The following is a 17207-nucleotide window of genomic DNA, read 5'->3' as shown; positions in this document are numbered from 1 at the left end:
CAATGCTACATTTTGCCAAATCTGCTCCCATGAAGAAACTGTTGTCTGGCCTGAGCACAGGATGCATGGAAGATGCATGGAAGTTTCACAATTAAACAACCAGGTTGCAAAAGAGTTACCTGCTAGAGGTCAATCACAAAGCACTGGTCTGAGGGATTCATGTCATGCAGGCGCATTAAACCTGAACTTTGATGAAAGGAACCATTGATCAGTGCAGTGAAAAGCCTGCAGACCCACAACCGTCTGAAGGAACACAAAAACCAATCAGATTTCTCCACTTTAATCAATCAGTGGATTTATATAAGACAAAACCCTAAAACAAAACAAGTGAAAAACATCTTGCAGACAAAGTGAACATTGTTTGTCTTCATTACAAAAGAAAGTTAAACTCCGAGTTCATTTCAGAGTCGAAAGCAGCAAATATACAGACAAATCATGTCAATAAAATTAAAGAAACAATGAAAGCTGAAATAACCGTTGGGGTTGCCTTCAGCTTCATTTGGAAACATTTCTAAATCATCAGTTTGAAATCGCAGCAACGGTAGCCATTAATGTTTCTAACACAACAACAAACGCTTTAAACCTACAGTGACATTTCAATCACATCCATTTCTCCATATGTTGCAAAAACAATTAATTTCTGGGGGTTATAGTCTCATTATTAAAGAAAAGATGCTTAATGAACATTAAACCAAAAATGATTCGGTTAATTCCACTTTGCAACCTTTTAAATCTAGAATGATCTCATCAGTTTTCAGAAGTATTTGTATGTAAAGTACATTTGCTATTTTTAACTTTGAACTAAAATTATATTTATATTAAATTGATATTCTATCCAAAGCAACTTGCATTGCATTATGTGCACATCATATCAGTTCATGCATGAAAACATTTAAGTGCAATGTTGAAATGTATTTATCTGTGCAATTGAAATTTTTTTTAAAATTTGTACTAGTCACTTTACATAACAATACGTATGAATTTCCAATGAGATCATGTTTATAAATCATAACATCTAATGTTTGACTATAAATCTAATACTTTAAAGTATTTTTTTTTTTTTTTATTAATTTGGAAAATGTCCAAATGCTTCTGTGTTCACTAACAATGAGTAATTTGATGATGGTAAACTGTGAAGTTCCACCTATTTAATAATTCATTTTTTTAATATATATATATATATATATTAAAGTTCTGCAATGCTTTTTCCTTTAATTTCAGGCACCGCTGTGGATGCACAGTAAATAATCGCACAAACAATCTTTGTAAACACACACATAACACACACATACGGACTGAAGACAGATAAAGAACTTAAGAGCACAGCGTGAAGCGTGAAGTCGGACAGGTGCGAATCAGATTACACCAATAAATCAAAAGAATCAAATATAGAAATTACATTTTGCATGAAGAGCACAAGGCCTGTTTTAGGACCACTAATTGTTATTTTAGGACCATTAACATTATTTTAATAAGTAAGCTAATTTTCTCTGCAATTTACATTACTGCAATGTGCATGAACATTACATTTTTTAATTTATATCAGCAAAAATTACTACCATAATGTAAAATTATATTACATAATTATTAAATTTATAGACAATTAAAAATAACTAAATACTAAATAAATAAATAATTACATTTTGCATTAATGTTTTATTGAGTTTGTAATAGGTTTTTTAAAAATCAGCAAGGAAAAGGCAGTATTAAAAACAATGAAGAATATTTGTCTTAATATAATCATATATTATAGACCCAACATAAATGTAATAATAAATAAATTATGAATAAATATATTCAAAATAAATTACAAAATAAAAATAAACAAATAGGATGAAAATAATTGCATGAAAATAAGATGAAACATTTGCATTAGATTTAATTCCCTGCTTTAAATTAATAAATACTCATTTAGAGTGCAGACTTTTTTTGTACTTCATGAAAATAAATTTCAATGCAAAATATTCAAATAGGCTTCATTTTCCTAGAGCAAAATATAATTTCTTACTTTTTCTGTTGATTTTGTGGGTGAAATGTAACCTGAATGTGACCTCTGTGAGATTCACTCCAGTTTCAGGACAGAGAAAGTGACAAAAAAAGCAAGATAATATTTAAAAAATGTTTTTATCATTTGCATCTGCTGATCTGAGTGCTGTTTGGAAGGCTCTTGATGTCCACAGCAGTTTATGAGATCCTTTTTCAATTTATACAAACCTAAAATGTGCGTCCATCCTATAAATACACACACGCACATGTCTTTGACTGTCTGTTATCCAGTGCATGGTAAGTTCAGCCGTCCATGCGTTAATTATTAATGTGTTGTTCTATAAGCTCAGCAGCTTGTCTGCTTCGGGGTAAGTGGGATATTTCACCGTCTCGATCTTCTCCTTGACTTTATAGGATGGATAGAGGCCGGTGCGTCCCAGTTTGCGGTTGACCCCTTTAGAGTAGCCGTCCCAGTGGTTTCCGGCCACTCCGATGATGTCTCCGGGCTCCAGCGGGATGTCCTCCGCCGTGCGAGCCTGATGCGGGTAGATGGCGATTTGGTTGTGTGCATTCTGTCCACCGAAGTAGTAGATGTCGTCCAAAGAGCGGAAGAAAGCCGAGGCGTCCGGATGAAGAGTCTGCATGATCTCATACGCCACACGACACACCTGATAGAACCAGAAGAACAAAGTCAGAAATCTGTTGGGCGGGAGAAACTAAAAGTGACAAAGTAAAATGGCAACTCTTTACAATAAGGTTAACGTTAGTTAATGCATTAGCTAATATGTATGGAGCATATAATATAATATAATATGTAAATAATTTATTGAAATAAAATAAAAGTAAACCGAAATTAAATAAAAATCGAGTCTCGGGCCGGCAGGGATTGTAGGTGGGGGGAGTGAATGTCCAGCACTCTCTCCACCCTCAATACCACGACTGAGGTGCCCTTGAGCAAGGCACCGAACCCCCAACTGCTCCCCGGGTGCCGCAGCATAAATGGCTGCCCACTGCTCCGGGTGTGTGTTCACGATGTGTGTGTGTGTTCACTGCTGTGTGTGTGCACTTTGGATGGGTTAAATGCAGAGCACGAATTCCGAGTATGGGTCACCATACTTGGCCGTATGTCACGTCACTTTCATTTTTATGTTTAATAGATTAATTATTGACAGAGGGAGAAAAACAAAGTCAGAAAACCATTAGATTAACATTTAAATGCTGTAGAAATAGTGTTTACTGTTTGTTCATGTTTACTAGCGTACTTAATGTTAACTTAATGTTATAATGAATTCTCATTGTGTAAAATGTTACTGATAAAATAAACAATAATCGATGTACCTGTGAGGAGAAGGTGCAAACCAGGAAGTCAGTCTGGGACAGGAAGTGGATGTCCAGGATGACGCCTCTGAGTGAATTCTCTGTGTAACGGTTATGTAAACTCGCTGACCAAGAAATGGAGTTATCACTGATGAACTCATAGTCTGTGTACCTGAAAAACACAAAATACTGGATTTAATTTTTACAATTTTAGATCTAATATTACATTTGATATATTAAAAGAGGCCAATTTAATCTTGAAACACAAAACTTTCACATCATAGAATTCACAACATAGATGACAGCATCTGTAATTTAAATGGTAGCAGAAAAATGGTAAATTTTGAGTCCCCCCCCCCACTTTTTTGGCTTCCAGGTTTAAAATCTTCATTGCGTCTTTGATGTTGACGATGACGATTTTTAGCCTGGAAGATGAAAACTGTGCAAAATACATTTAGTAAATAAATGCCTTATCAGATACATGTGTTTTATCATTACATTATTTTTATAAAATGTAACAATTGCAATTATACATTTTAATTTAAAATCAAAATCAATTTCAAACAAATGCATAACAAATAAATTAGAAACTATAAATACATTTTATTTTTCATGACAATCTTAAAAATAAATTGCACATTATAATTTAATTTAATTTTTCATGAAATTTGTGTGACTGCTGTGCACTGGATATATGTGTATTTGTGTAATGTTGTGTGAGATATCATTTATTTGTTCAATTTGCTGAAAGCAGCAGTGAATTGCAGAACACATTTGAGGAAAGCTTTGATGCTCTTGACTGAGAGCAAAACAAAACCTACTGGATCAGTAGCCGTTCTATGTAGTTGGTCTCCCATCTTTCCCTGAACTTTTTTCTGTTTTTACTGCGGTAACATTTTTCAAAACTGTTGTTTCATGACCCTTTAAGGACTCATAACTCACTTGGTTTTTGCCTCCTGTAACAGTGAGGGGTCATCGGTGGCCAAATACACTCGTTTTTTATCCACGTGACCGTGTTGAGCCATGTACTGGAACTGTTCCTCCACATGGACCATGTACTCCTCTATGGGGTGAAACGCGGCCTCTGTCCCAACTTTATCTGTCCGTCTGACGTGGACGCTGTAAGAAAAACTAACTGTAAGAAAAACTGGATTTATCTGCTTCTGTTTATAGAAACCATTGGGATTTTCCCCTCATTGGTTATCTGACAGGTCAGTAAGGTACGTTTTCTTCAATGCAGTTTGTAGTAGCGATGTTGATTTGCTCAGTTGAGTAAAGTGTGAAGGACAGTGTACAGAGTTTCTATTTGGAAACCCTACATTGAACTGTAATGCAAACATTAGAGCACAATGGTAGCAATGCCAATGTCATGGCTTCGATTCCTAGGAAATGCATGAACTGATGAAATGTGTACCTTGAATGCGATGCAGGTCATTTTGGATAAAAGCATCTGCCAAATGCATTGACTTATACATTTATGCACTTATGCATTCCGTATTTAAGCACTTATCAAACCCAAACCTAAGTGGGGAATTTGATCAGTTCATGCATTATCCTGGGAAACAAACCCCTGACCTTGGCGTTACTAGTGCCATACTCCATGAAAATATGCAAATTAAAGGCATTTTTAATGATTCATATCACATATCTTTTGCATCGTGCATTTTCCAAGGCTGGCATTCTAACCTTTTTAATCATAACATGACATGACTTAGCTGGTGACAAATACACACACAAAAAAAAGTGTCCCTGCTGCCATTTCCATACAGTGAAAAGTGATGGATGCTGACAATCTCCAAAAGTGCATTAAAAGTAAAAAAAAAAAAAAAAAAAAAAAAATATATATATATATATATATATATATATATATATATATATATATATATATATATATATATATATATATATATATATATATATATATATATATATATATATATATATATATATATATATATATATATATATATATATATATACATACATACATATATATACATATATACACACACACAGTCAGGTCCATAAATATTGGGACATCGACAAAATTCTAACATTTTTGGCTCTATAAACCACCACAATGGATTTCAAATGAAACGAACAAGATGTGCTTTAACTGCAGACTGTCAGCTTTAATTTGAGGGTATTCACATCCAAATCAGGTGAACGGTGTAGGAATTACAACAGTTTGCATATGTGCCTCCCACTTGTTAAGGGACCAAAAGTAATGGGACAATTGGCTTCTCAGCTGTTCCATGGCCAGGTGTGTGTTATTCCCTCATTATCCCAATTACACTGAGCAGATAAAAGATCCAGAGTTCATTTCAAGTGTGCTATTTGCATTTGGAATCTGTTGCTGTCAACTGTCAAGATGAGATCCAAAGAGCTGTCACTATCAGTGAAGCAAGCCATCATTAGGCTGAAAAAACAAAACAAACCCATCAGAGAGATAGCAAAAACATTAGGCGTGGCCAAAACAACTGTTTGGAACATTCTTAAAAAGAAGGAATGCATCGGTGAGCTCAGCAACACCAAAAGACCCAGAAGACCACGGAAAACAACTGTGGTGGATGACCGAAGAATTCTTTCCCTGGTGAAGAAAACACCCTTCACAACAGTTGGCCAGATCAAGAACACTCGCCAGGAGGTAGGTGTATGTGTGTCAAAGTCAACAATCAAGAGAAGACTTCACCAGAGTGAATACAGAGGGTTCACCACAAGATGTAAAGATGTAAAGCCTCAAAAACAGGAAGGCCAGATTAGAGTTTGCCAAACGACATCTAAAAAAGCCTTCACAGTTCTGGAACAACATCCTATGGACAGATGAGACCAAGATCAACTTGTACCAGAGAGATGGGAAGAGAAGAGTATGGAGAAGGAAAGGAACTGCTCATGATCCTAAGCATACCACCTCATCAGTGAATCATGGTGGTGGTAGTGTCATGGCGTGGGCATGTATGGCTGGCAGTGGAACTGGTTCTCTTGTATTTATTGATGATGTGACTGCTGACAAAAGCAGCAGGATGAATTCTGAAGTGTTTCGGGCAATACTATCTGCTCATATTCAGCCAAATGCTTCAGAACTCACTGGACGGCGTTTCACAGTGCAGATGGACAATGACCCAAAGCATACTGCAAAAGCAACCAAAGAGTTTTTGAAGGGAAAGAAGTGGACTGTTATGCAATGGCCAAGTCAGTCACCTGACCTGAATCCGATTGAGCATGCATTTCACTTGCTGAAGACAAAACTGAAGGGAAAATGCCCCAAGAACAAGCAGGAACTGAAGACGGTTGCAGTAGAGGCCTGGCAGAGCATCACCAGGGATGAAACCCAGCGTCTGGTGATGTCTATGCGTTCCAGACTTCAGGCTGTAATTGACTGCAAAGGATTTGCAACCAAGTATTAAAAAGTGAAAGTTTGATTTATGATTATTATTCTGTCCCATTACTTTTGGTCCCTTAACAAGTGGGAGGCACATATGCAAACTGTTGTAATTCCTACACCGTTCACCTGATTTGGATGTAAATATCCTCAAACTAAAGCTGACAGTCTGCAGTTAAAGCACATCTTGTTCGTTTCATTTGAAATCCATTGTGGTGGTGTATAGAGCCAAAAATGTTAGAATTGTGTCGATGTCCCAATATTCATGGACCTGACTGTATGTATATATATATATATATATATATATATATATATATATATATGAATGAATGAATGAATGAATGAATGAATGACCTGGACCACAAAAGCAGTCATAAGTGTCAATTTATCGAACATCACCTGAAAGCTGTGTAAATAATCTTTCCATTGATGTATGGTTTGTTATGATAGGACAATATATGACTGAGATACAACTATCTGAAAATCTGGAATCCGAGGGTGCAAAAAAAAAAAAAAAAGTTTAAAGTTGTCCAAATGAACTTCTTAGTAATGCATATTACTGATATAAAATTAAGTTTTGATACATTTACGGTAGGAAATTTACAAAATATCTTCATGGAACATGATTTTTACCTAAAATCCTAATGATTTTCGGCATAAAAGTTAAATGGATGATTTTGACCCAAACAATGTATTTTTGGCTATTGCTACAAATATACCCCAGCGACTTAAGACTGGTTTTGTGCTCCAGGGTCAATATATTATTTATTTATGTTAATTACATTTAGGCTTCAAAATAGAAGTTGTGTTTGTGGAAATTATGATGATCAACTTTTCTCGGTCTCAGAGCTTATTTTTTTTCACCAATCCAAAATCCAGCGTTTCAGAAACAGGAGCAAAAACAGCAGAAATCAAGTACTTATTCACCAAACACATCAGTAATTGTCCATCTCTCTCTTTTCAGCTGATCTCTATGCTTCACTATAGATTTACTCTATTATATTATTTGGGTTATTACATTTCACGGTGCTGTCAAGAGACAATGGTGCTTCCTATGGGGCCGCAATCATTTCATTCTCATTTATTCTCATTAATTTCATCGTGATTGTGAGTCATGTTCACTCTTGTTATCTTGTGCCATCTTTATCTCGCAGTGTTTTATCAGCGAAACACCCACCTAGACACATCTGCCACGGGCGCAGATAAACACACACACACGCTGACAGACGGAAAGAAATGTGAGAAGAAAAATAAGACGAGAGAAACACCCACCCAATGATGGGGTGTTTAAAGCCCAGTTTGACACAGGCCTCTTGGATCTCCTTCTCCAGCCAGGCCTGAGGACGGACCAGGTATTTGACGAACTGAGACACCCACCAGACAGACGGGTCGCCATGGAGACGCTGCAGTCGGGGAGCGAGGTCTTCTGGGATAGCGAGCGGGAGGTACGGAGGTCTGGGGTGAAGACTGTCCACGATGGGCAGCTCCACCACCTGAACATCCTGGTCGTGAGCCTCACCTGTAGAGAAACACATCAGAGCAACATTTTGATAGTTAATTCACTTATGCAACATGTTGTTCCAAACCTTTTTTACTGCTTCTAGCATCCTAACCAACACACAAATACATACACTGATGGTTAAAACGTCTTTTCTTCAGACATCATTCTAATATGCTGATTTGCTGCTCAGTTATTATTAATAATGATTCTTAGTATTATCAATAGTTTTGGCTGCTATAATGTTTTATTTTTTTTGTGTAAATAGTGATACGTTTATTTTCATTATTCTTTGATGAGTCCAAAGTTCAAAAGAACAGCATTTATTTGAAACAGAAATCTAATGTAATATTATAAATGTCTTTACTGTCACTTTTGATCAGTTTATCATTGCAGCTTTTTAAAATGTTTATTTAAACTTTTGAATGGTAGTGCATCAAAGTTTCCACAAAAATATTAAGCAACAAAAATTATATATTTTTTTCTTGAGCATCAAATCAACATATTAGAATGAGTTTAAATAATAATAATAAAAATAATCAAACTTCAAAAAAAACAAAACAAAGTTCCTCAAATAAAATTAAGATACGACTTAAAAAGACTTGACAATCAACTTTTATGGTGCTTTTTGTCATTTTTAGTTTTACTTAACAGATAGTCTCATGTACTTTCACTGCAAAATGCATAAGATATAAAAAAAATATATGTATTTATATTTTTCAGTCTACAGGCTTTAGAATATTTCTTTTCTATATTCTTCTGAAGCCATACGATAGCATTTGTGTGATGAACAAACCCAAAAGTCATTATTTTCAGCTCTCAAATCTTATTTACATTTGTGCACAACTCATATAAATGAAGCTCCTCATTTTACAGAAAATAGCAAACATATCAAAGTTTGAAAAGGCTTGTCCATGCAACGCAGAAATTGCCTTCAATGCACTTCCATGAAACTTTTGTGGTGTTTTTATTATTATTATTTTAATTTTTTGGACCTGTCAACTTTCACTTCCATTTTAGTTTATATCTTTCAATTCTCACAAAAAAAAAAAAAAAAAAAAAGCAAGATAAATGTAGAATTTTGACCTTTCCCCTCTCACAATTCATCCCACAATTTAGCTTTTTTCTACCCACCACAAAATAAAAAAAGATAATTGTGACTTTATCTCACAATTCTGAGAAAAGCTGCTCAAAATCGCAAAATATAAACTCAAAATTACCCTTTTATATTTCTCACGGCAGAAACAGGCTTCCATAAGTGATGGCATCATTTTCATTTTGCTAGCAGTGAAATAGCAGTGAAGTAAAAACAAAGAAAATGTCCAATTTGCATGAGAAAACTCATGTTTTTTAACAAGAAGGTAGCAGCCGCACCTGATGACAATCGCTTACTCTTATCAGCATCTGTCTGTGTGCACCTGTGTGCTCAAAACAACACCAACACTGCTGCTCCTGCTGCTAAATGATGAAAAATACAGTCACACATATGCTTTTGTGCTGAATTCTTCATCATGTGATATAGTTTATAAGCTAGTAACTGCTACTATTAGCTAGTAGCTGTTTATGGTAGACGAATGTAAAAACCTGGAGCATTTTATTAAAATATAAAACAGTTCACTGCACAAAATTATATTATTATTTAATGTTTTCCAGTACAAATATCTAAATATTCTTAAATCAACATTCATTTATCAAGGCCAAGCAAGTTCTTGCTTAAAACATGGAAAAATGTTTTTGGAAGATATTTTTTTCTATATTTTTGTTTTAATCATAAACACGCTTTATTTATTTAGTTTTAATCACACTGACAGATATTTTTCTTGTTTAAAGCATAAAGCCATTAAATCTTGGTATATATTTTTCAGAAAACAAGGCATAAAAATTAAGAGACATAATAGTAATTTTATTTCTTAAGTAAAAGTATCTTGATTTAAGAATAAGATATTAAACAAGAAATAATAATAATAATAATAATAATAATAAAACAAGAAAAAATCTGCCAAAAAAATAGAAAAATATCATATATATTCAATAATTTTGTCTTGTTTTTCAGTAGAAATATCTAACTTAAATACATAATAAATAAAATATTAAGTCATGTTTTCTTAAAAAGATATCAAAATTAAGCCAGTTTTTGCTTAAACCAAGTAAAAAAAATTTGTCAGTGGGTGAGAGAAATAATCCTGATTTACCACCGAATTCAATATTTAATTTATTTTATTATTTTATTTTACCACACTAAGAGATATGTTTTCTTATTTTAACCCTAAAAGAGGCGCTACCATAAAGAGACATCAGAAAATTAATTTATTGCTATTTTCCATCTTATTGGGACTCAAATAATATAATTTCATGATTTTTTTTTTTCAAAACTTGACTTTTATTTTTTATTTTAATGTTTGTATCCCCCAGGATACGTCTCTCCTTTGGGGGTATAAATTCACTGAAAACAAAACACTTGTCTATCAATGCTTTTTACAACATGGTAGTAATTCCTAAACGCTTTGGAATACAGTCCTAAGGTGGTCTCTTTTTAAAGAAGACACATAGCAGATTATTCCTGAAGTGAAAGCATTTCCAAAAAAGAAAGTATAAAAAATTATAGAAGTTTAAATTTGCAGTAAAGATAATGTAGTATACTATTTTATTTTATATCAAATAAATACTTTATAAAATAAGTTAGCACTTTAAATTTATGCTATACAATTAAAGCCATATGTCTAACCAAGTTATGTTCATAATTTGATGTTGATATCACAAAAATTGTGGTTTCTGTGAGAATTAGTTTGGGCACTATACCAAAAATAACCATTAGGTTACACCTAAACTCTATTGAATTCTTTTGATGCAGTTTTCTGTCACAAATCAATAATTTTCCGTCACAATATAACTTCTATTACAAAACAGTTACCAAATATGTAACCTTGACTGTCAGACCTTTCCAACGATGTGTTTTGTCAAGATTACTAAAAGATTTGATTATCTAAAACACAAGCCACAAAATCACAGAGTATATACACTCACCTAAAGGCTTATTAGGAACACCATACTAATACTGTGTTTGACCCCCTTTCGCCTTCAGAACTGCCTTAATTCTACGTGGCATTGATTCAACAATTGATTCTTTAGAAATGTTGGCCCATATTGATAGGATAGCATCTTGCAGTTGATGGAGATTTGTGGGATGCACATCCAGGGCACGAAGCTCCCGTTCCACCACATCCCATAGATGCTCTATTGGGTTGAGATCTGGTGACTGTGGGGGCCATTTTAGTACAGTGAACTCATTGTCATGTTCAAGAAACCAATTTGAAATGATTCGAGCTTTGTGACATGGTGCATTATCCTGCTGGAAGTAGCCATCAGAGGATGGGTACATGGTGGTCATAAAGGGATGGAGATGGTCAGAAACAATGCTCAGGTAGGCTGTGGCATTTAAACGATGCCCAATTGGTACTAAGGGGCGTAAAGTGTGCCAAGAAAACATCCCCCACACCATTACACCACCACCACCAGCCTGCACAGTGGTAACAAGGCATGATGGATCCATGTTCTCATTCTGTTTACGCCAAATTCTGACTCTACCATCTGAATGTCTCAACAGAAATCGAGACTCATCAGACCAGGCAACATTTTTCCAGTCTTCAACCGTCCAATTTTGGTGAGCTCGTGCAAATTGTAGCCTCTTTTTCTCTTTTGTAGTGGAGATGAGTGGTACCCGGTGGGGTCTTCTGCTGTTGTAGCCCATCCGCCTCAAGGTTGTGCGTGTTGTGGCTTCACAAATGCTTTGCTGCATACCTCGGTTTGAACGAGTGGTTATTTCAGTCAAAGTTGCTCTTCTATCAGCTTGAATCAGTCGGCCCATTCTCCTCTGACCTCTAGCATCAACAAGGCATTTTCGCCTACAGGACTGCCGCATACTGGATGTTTTTCCCTTTTCACACCATTCTTTGTAAACCCTAGAAATGGTTGTGCGTGAAAATCCCAGTAACTGAGCAGATTGTGAAATACTCAGACCGGCCCGTCTGGCACCAACAACCATGCCACGCTCAAAATTGCTTAAATCACCTTTCTTTCCCATTCTGACATTCAGTTTGGAGTTCAGGAGGTTGTCTTGACCAGGACCACACCCCTAAATGCATTGAAGCAACTGCCATGTGATTGGTTGATTAGATAATTGCATTAATGAGAAATTGAACAGGTGTTCCTAATAATCCTGAGTGTGAGTGTATATATATATGTATTTTTATTTCTTGATTTGTACCTAAAAGGGTGACGTATCCCCAGGGATACAAATATTTAGAGACGGATTACAAAAAATGTAAGCATTTAATTAACAAAATTTCAATATAAACCTTATAAGCTAATGCTGAACAACAGCTTTTTAAACCGGTAAGTCCCCTCCAACATGTGTAAATATGTGAACTAGATCAAGTTTTATCAGAGGGTGTGTAGATTTCCCACTATAGGTGGCCATGCAGTTTTAAATGCTTCCTGTGAGCTAAACAAAGAATGTATGAACAAAGTCACTATATCTAAATATTCACAACAAACACCCTTTCTGCACTACACTCCCTGCCTCCCCACAGCCTCTCAAATGTTTGTATCCCCCAGGATACGTTGCCCATTTTAAGGTTAAACAAACTCATTTAATTATTGCAGATTTACCAAAAAAAAGTCAATTTATTTAATTTAATTTAGTTATTTTAGACATTTTTTTTACAGCAAAACAAGACAAAAGTACACATTTTTGATTACAACAAGAAAACATATCTGCCAAAGGGGTCAGAAAAATAATCTGGTTTCCACTTTGAATTAAGTTTATTTTTCTGACCTGATTGCCGGATATTTTTCTTGTTTTAATAATAAACTCACTTAATTTTGATACATTTTTGGAAACAAGACTTACCTTATATAGCAATTTAGCAGCAATTAAAATGTATGTATCAAGTAAATGTATCTTGCTTTGATTGTTTAGATATTTGTACTGGAAAGAAGACCAAGTAAGATTTAATTTTTTATTTTCCTCAGCTTGAGTTTACTGCATCTCAGTGGATTTTCATGCACTAACCATGAAACAAATGCTTGACCTGCCACAGGTTTCTCATAAATGTCTGATGCAGATGTCTCGTGTAGCGTTTAACTGCATTAAAGTGTGGCACGCTTTATGTGTGATGATACAAAGTCACCCCTGAGAAATAAAGCCTGATTAGATGTAATTGTGCCGTTTGCGTTACGCGGGGCAGAGGAAGGACGACAGCGTGAGAGGACGACGGCGAGAGGAAACCAGAGAGACTTTGATCTGCAGAAATATTCCCAAAGTGCTCCGCAGGCGAGTTTCTTCATAAGTCGCAGGGTTTCGTGTGCCAAGGTGACCCATTTCAGCGCTCGCACGCAAAACAAACCGGCTCTCCCTGGTGCTGGAATGACTGGCTCTGGTCTCAGGGCAGACGTCTGGACACGTCAGATTAAACAGGTCACTTACCCGCAGTCCTTTCACAAACACCCTCCAGAGAAACACAGAGGGACAAAAACACACAGGCCAAGAGAAAGAGCTGCCGATGTTTATTTGGCAGATAAACAGTTTCTAAAGGGAGAGCTCACAAAAATACAAATCATTCACTCACCCTCAGGCTGCAGTTATTATGAATTTAGAATCACTTATAGTCACTTATAGAGCTGAAAACAGCACAAAAATCACTTTTATGGTGCATTTTTTGTACTTAATCTGTCCACTATCACTTTCATTTGTAAGAAAATAGCAGTATGAAAGTTGTTAAACATCTCTTTTTGTGTTACGCAGAATAAATAAAGTTTGAAACAACATGAGAGTGAGTAAATGACACCAAGTTAATGTTTGGCTGAACTTTCCTCTCACTTTTTTCTGTCACACCTTTATTAGAGGAATAAAATAGTTCTGATTAACCTATGAGAACTCGAACTGAGTTAAGAAAACACACAAATTAACCCCGTCTGAAAGTGTTGCAAAGAAACAGCAGCTTTGTTTTAATCGTTTGTTAAAAAACAAGTTACGGCAGGTCTGCTAATTATGAGCGTTAAAGCAGCAGAACGTTCTCGACCGCAAACCAACTGACAAGCAGCTCATTAAAACTCTCCCTAACAGTTACCACACAACAACAGCGGCTGCTTTACGGCCTCTCCACCAGCAAGTGCACATGTGATCGGAGTATGCTGGAAATTTTAATTAGCTAAAGCATGAAATATTTAAGAAAAAACTCCCAAGCCGTTCCCAGGATTATGTAAGAGCACTCGCAGCTCTTCTTCACGCTTTTTGTTTCTGCCGGCTGGAATGGGTTTTGATGATGAATACTCAGATAATTTATTCCCTCAACAGATCCTCGACTGTAATAATTAGGACACAAAGAAGAGAGGAAATTTTCACATGTCTTCATTACGCTTAAATATCCGTCTTGTACTAGAGCTTCACACTTTGTCTATTAAGCATTAAGAACATTAGAGAAGTGGACTCTAGTTCACATGACAGTTTTACAGTAGAAAATACAGGCCTGAATTAACTTATATATAATGCATTTCATACACAGTGGTGCTTAATTGGCATGAAAAAGAATAAAGATTACAATCAGTTCACAAGTTAATTTAAAAAAGGACTGAAATGAGAGTTATGTTCATTTAAAAACACATTCAAATGAATTCGAAGGAAAGCGAAAAACAATTAAATCAACGCAATCAGAGAACGCAAGTAAACATGTATTTTAATTAAGGAGACCTGCAAACATCAATACATTTAGATGTATTTCCAGCAATGATGTTACGTTGGGTTTGCTGGAAATTCAAGAAAAATCGTTTCTATATTGTTCTTTAGATTATAAATTTAAAGCAAATAAAAAATGAAATGCACTACTGTTCAAAAGATTATTTGAACAAGATTCTTTGAAATAAATTAATGCAACAAGGATGCATTACCAAAAAGGACATTATCTACATTTATAATGTTACATTAGATTTCTATTTCAAATAAATGTTGTCCTTTTGAACTTTCTATTCATCTGTGAATCCTGAAAAAATGTGGTTTCCACAAAAATATGAAGCAGAACAACAATCAGAAATGTTTTTTGAGCAGTAAATCAGTATATTAGAATGATTTCTGAAGATCATGTGACACTGAAGACTGGAGTAATGATGCTGAAAATACAGCTTTGATCACAGGAATATATTGCATTTTACAATATATTACAAACAGCTATTTCAAATTGCAATATTACTGTATTTTTAATCAAATAAATGCAGCTTTGGTGAGCAAAAGAGACTTTTGAATGGCAGTTTTATATTTTAAGTCATTTGATTATTATTCAGTTTTTTATTAAATTAAAAACAGTGAAACTAACATTAAAAGCACTATAACTTTGAATGTCTAAAGCGGTGGTAAATAGACACTTTCACCATAACAGAGTTATTACAGCTAACCAAAACAAAAAAACCCCACTTTTGTTGCTAAAAATTATACTTATTTAATATCAGCTAGCTGTCAAAGCAACATTCACATTTTCATTTAATTTAGTGTAAGTATTAAAACAAACAAACAAAAAAATTCTAAAACTAAATAAACAAAATAATAATAAAAATGAATAAAAACTGTATATAAATATAAAAAAAGAATGCCAAAAACACTTTAAAAGTAAAAACAAAACAAAAATCTAATTTAAAATATTAACAAAAACTAATAGTACAGTGTCTATCATAGTAACTGTAACAGTAACTTTAATAGTTTAGTATCAGTGATAGTAAGACAATGACATAAGAAAGAAAGAAGTCAGACTTAAGATCTGCTCACCTGACCAGTGTCCGGTCGTGGCTCCGGATCGATCCATGCAGGTGTCGCTGACGGGCCGGAAGACCGTCTCCCAGCCTTTGGGAGCGTAACGCCAGTTGTGGGACTCGAGGATCAGGACTCTCTGCGTGCCGTAAGCGATCATGAAGCAGTAAACCACGTGATGGAGCTGACAGCCGTATCCACAGCCCTTATTGATGTTACACACCAGCTTACGAGCTTTACTGCAGTCCTGTGGGTTCTGAGCCACAAATCACATACGCAATTATAGTTAGTTAGTACTGCATTTAGATTACATGAATATGTATCAATATAGCATGTGTACATAAAATAAAATAAAATCTAGATGAAGAAGAGAAATGACATACTGCATGCAATTACAATTTTTAGATTATTTAAGATTAAATTTAAGATTAAGAATTACATTTTAGATTAAATAAATTTGTACCAATGTAGCATGTGTAAATGAAAAAAAAAAAAATAGAAAAAGAAGAGAAATTACACAAAATAAAATAAAATAATAAATACAGACGAAGACGAGAAATGAGATATGCAATTAAAATTATGACTGCATTTTAGATTAAAGAAATTTGCATGTGCATGAGCACATACAATAAAATAAAATATAATAAAACAAAACTAATATATAAAACGAAACAAATATATAAAGAAGAGAAATGATGCATGTAATTAAAATTAAGGCTGCATTTGTCCTAATATAGAAAATAAAATAAAATATTAGGACTGCATTTTGGATTTAATGAATTTGTACATACTGAAATACTCTGAAATGAATGCTAAACTTCAGAAGACTGTTTTCCCACAATCCCTTCACCAGGATGCAATGATTGTTTCCAGTGCAAGCTTTCAGGTTTTATGCAACGATCTCTGATGAGTTCATAGTCTCCAGTGAGAGCTGTCTGACTTCATTATTAAATCACACTCACTGCATGTAAGCAGGATCTCAAAGAGACAAGAGAGAAGCACAGACAGAGAACGAGAGACAGACAGCCCTTTGGAGATTCATATAGTGAGATTTTAACAGTCCCATCTGATGTCAGAAAGACTTTCATTATGTATTAGATCAACTATTTCATTCAATATTTTTTGTCCACAGGGAAAGACTGAAGGTGAAGAAGGTGCTACAGCCATGCAAAAGCAGGGTTAAATAAATAAATAAATAAAATAAAATAAAATAGTAAAATAAAAATAAA

The 17207-nt window shown here is 34.7% G+C and overlaps 1 protein-coding gene across 1 annotated transcript in view; it reads right to left on the bottom strand.

Moving 5' to 3' along the window:
* Nucleotides 1–2200: 2200 nt before the first annotated feature.
* Nucleotides 2201–17207, bottom strand: part of LOC306880509 (alpha-(1,6)-fucosyltransferase-like) — a 44344-nt gene continuing 29337 nt past the window's right edge. Inside the window, exons 5-9 of the mRNA XM_079434060.1 lie at nucleotides 15997–16234; nucleotides 7958–8204; nucleotides 4246–4422; nucleotides 3325–3475; nucleotides 2201–2654 (exon numbers count right to left, since the gene is read on the bottom strand). Of these exons, the coding sequence (XP_079290186.1) occupies nucleotides 2325–2654; nucleotides 3325–3475; nucleotides 4246–4422; nucleotides 7958–8204; nucleotides 15997–16234 (1143 nt within the window). The 3' untranslated portion in view covers nucleotides 2201–2324. The remainder of the gene's footprint in view (nucleotides 2655–3324; nucleotides 3476–4245; nucleotides 4423–7957; nucleotides 8205–15996; nucleotides 16235–17207) is intronic.

This window comes from Barbus barbus (assembly GCF_936440315.1).
Source record: "Barbus barbus genome assembly, chromosome: 14".
Taxonomy (NCBI): Eukaryota; Metazoa; Chordata; class Actinopteri; order Cypriniformes; family Cyprinidae; genus Barbus; species Barbus barbus.
This window is presented reverse-complemented; position numbering and strand designations above follow the sequence as displayed.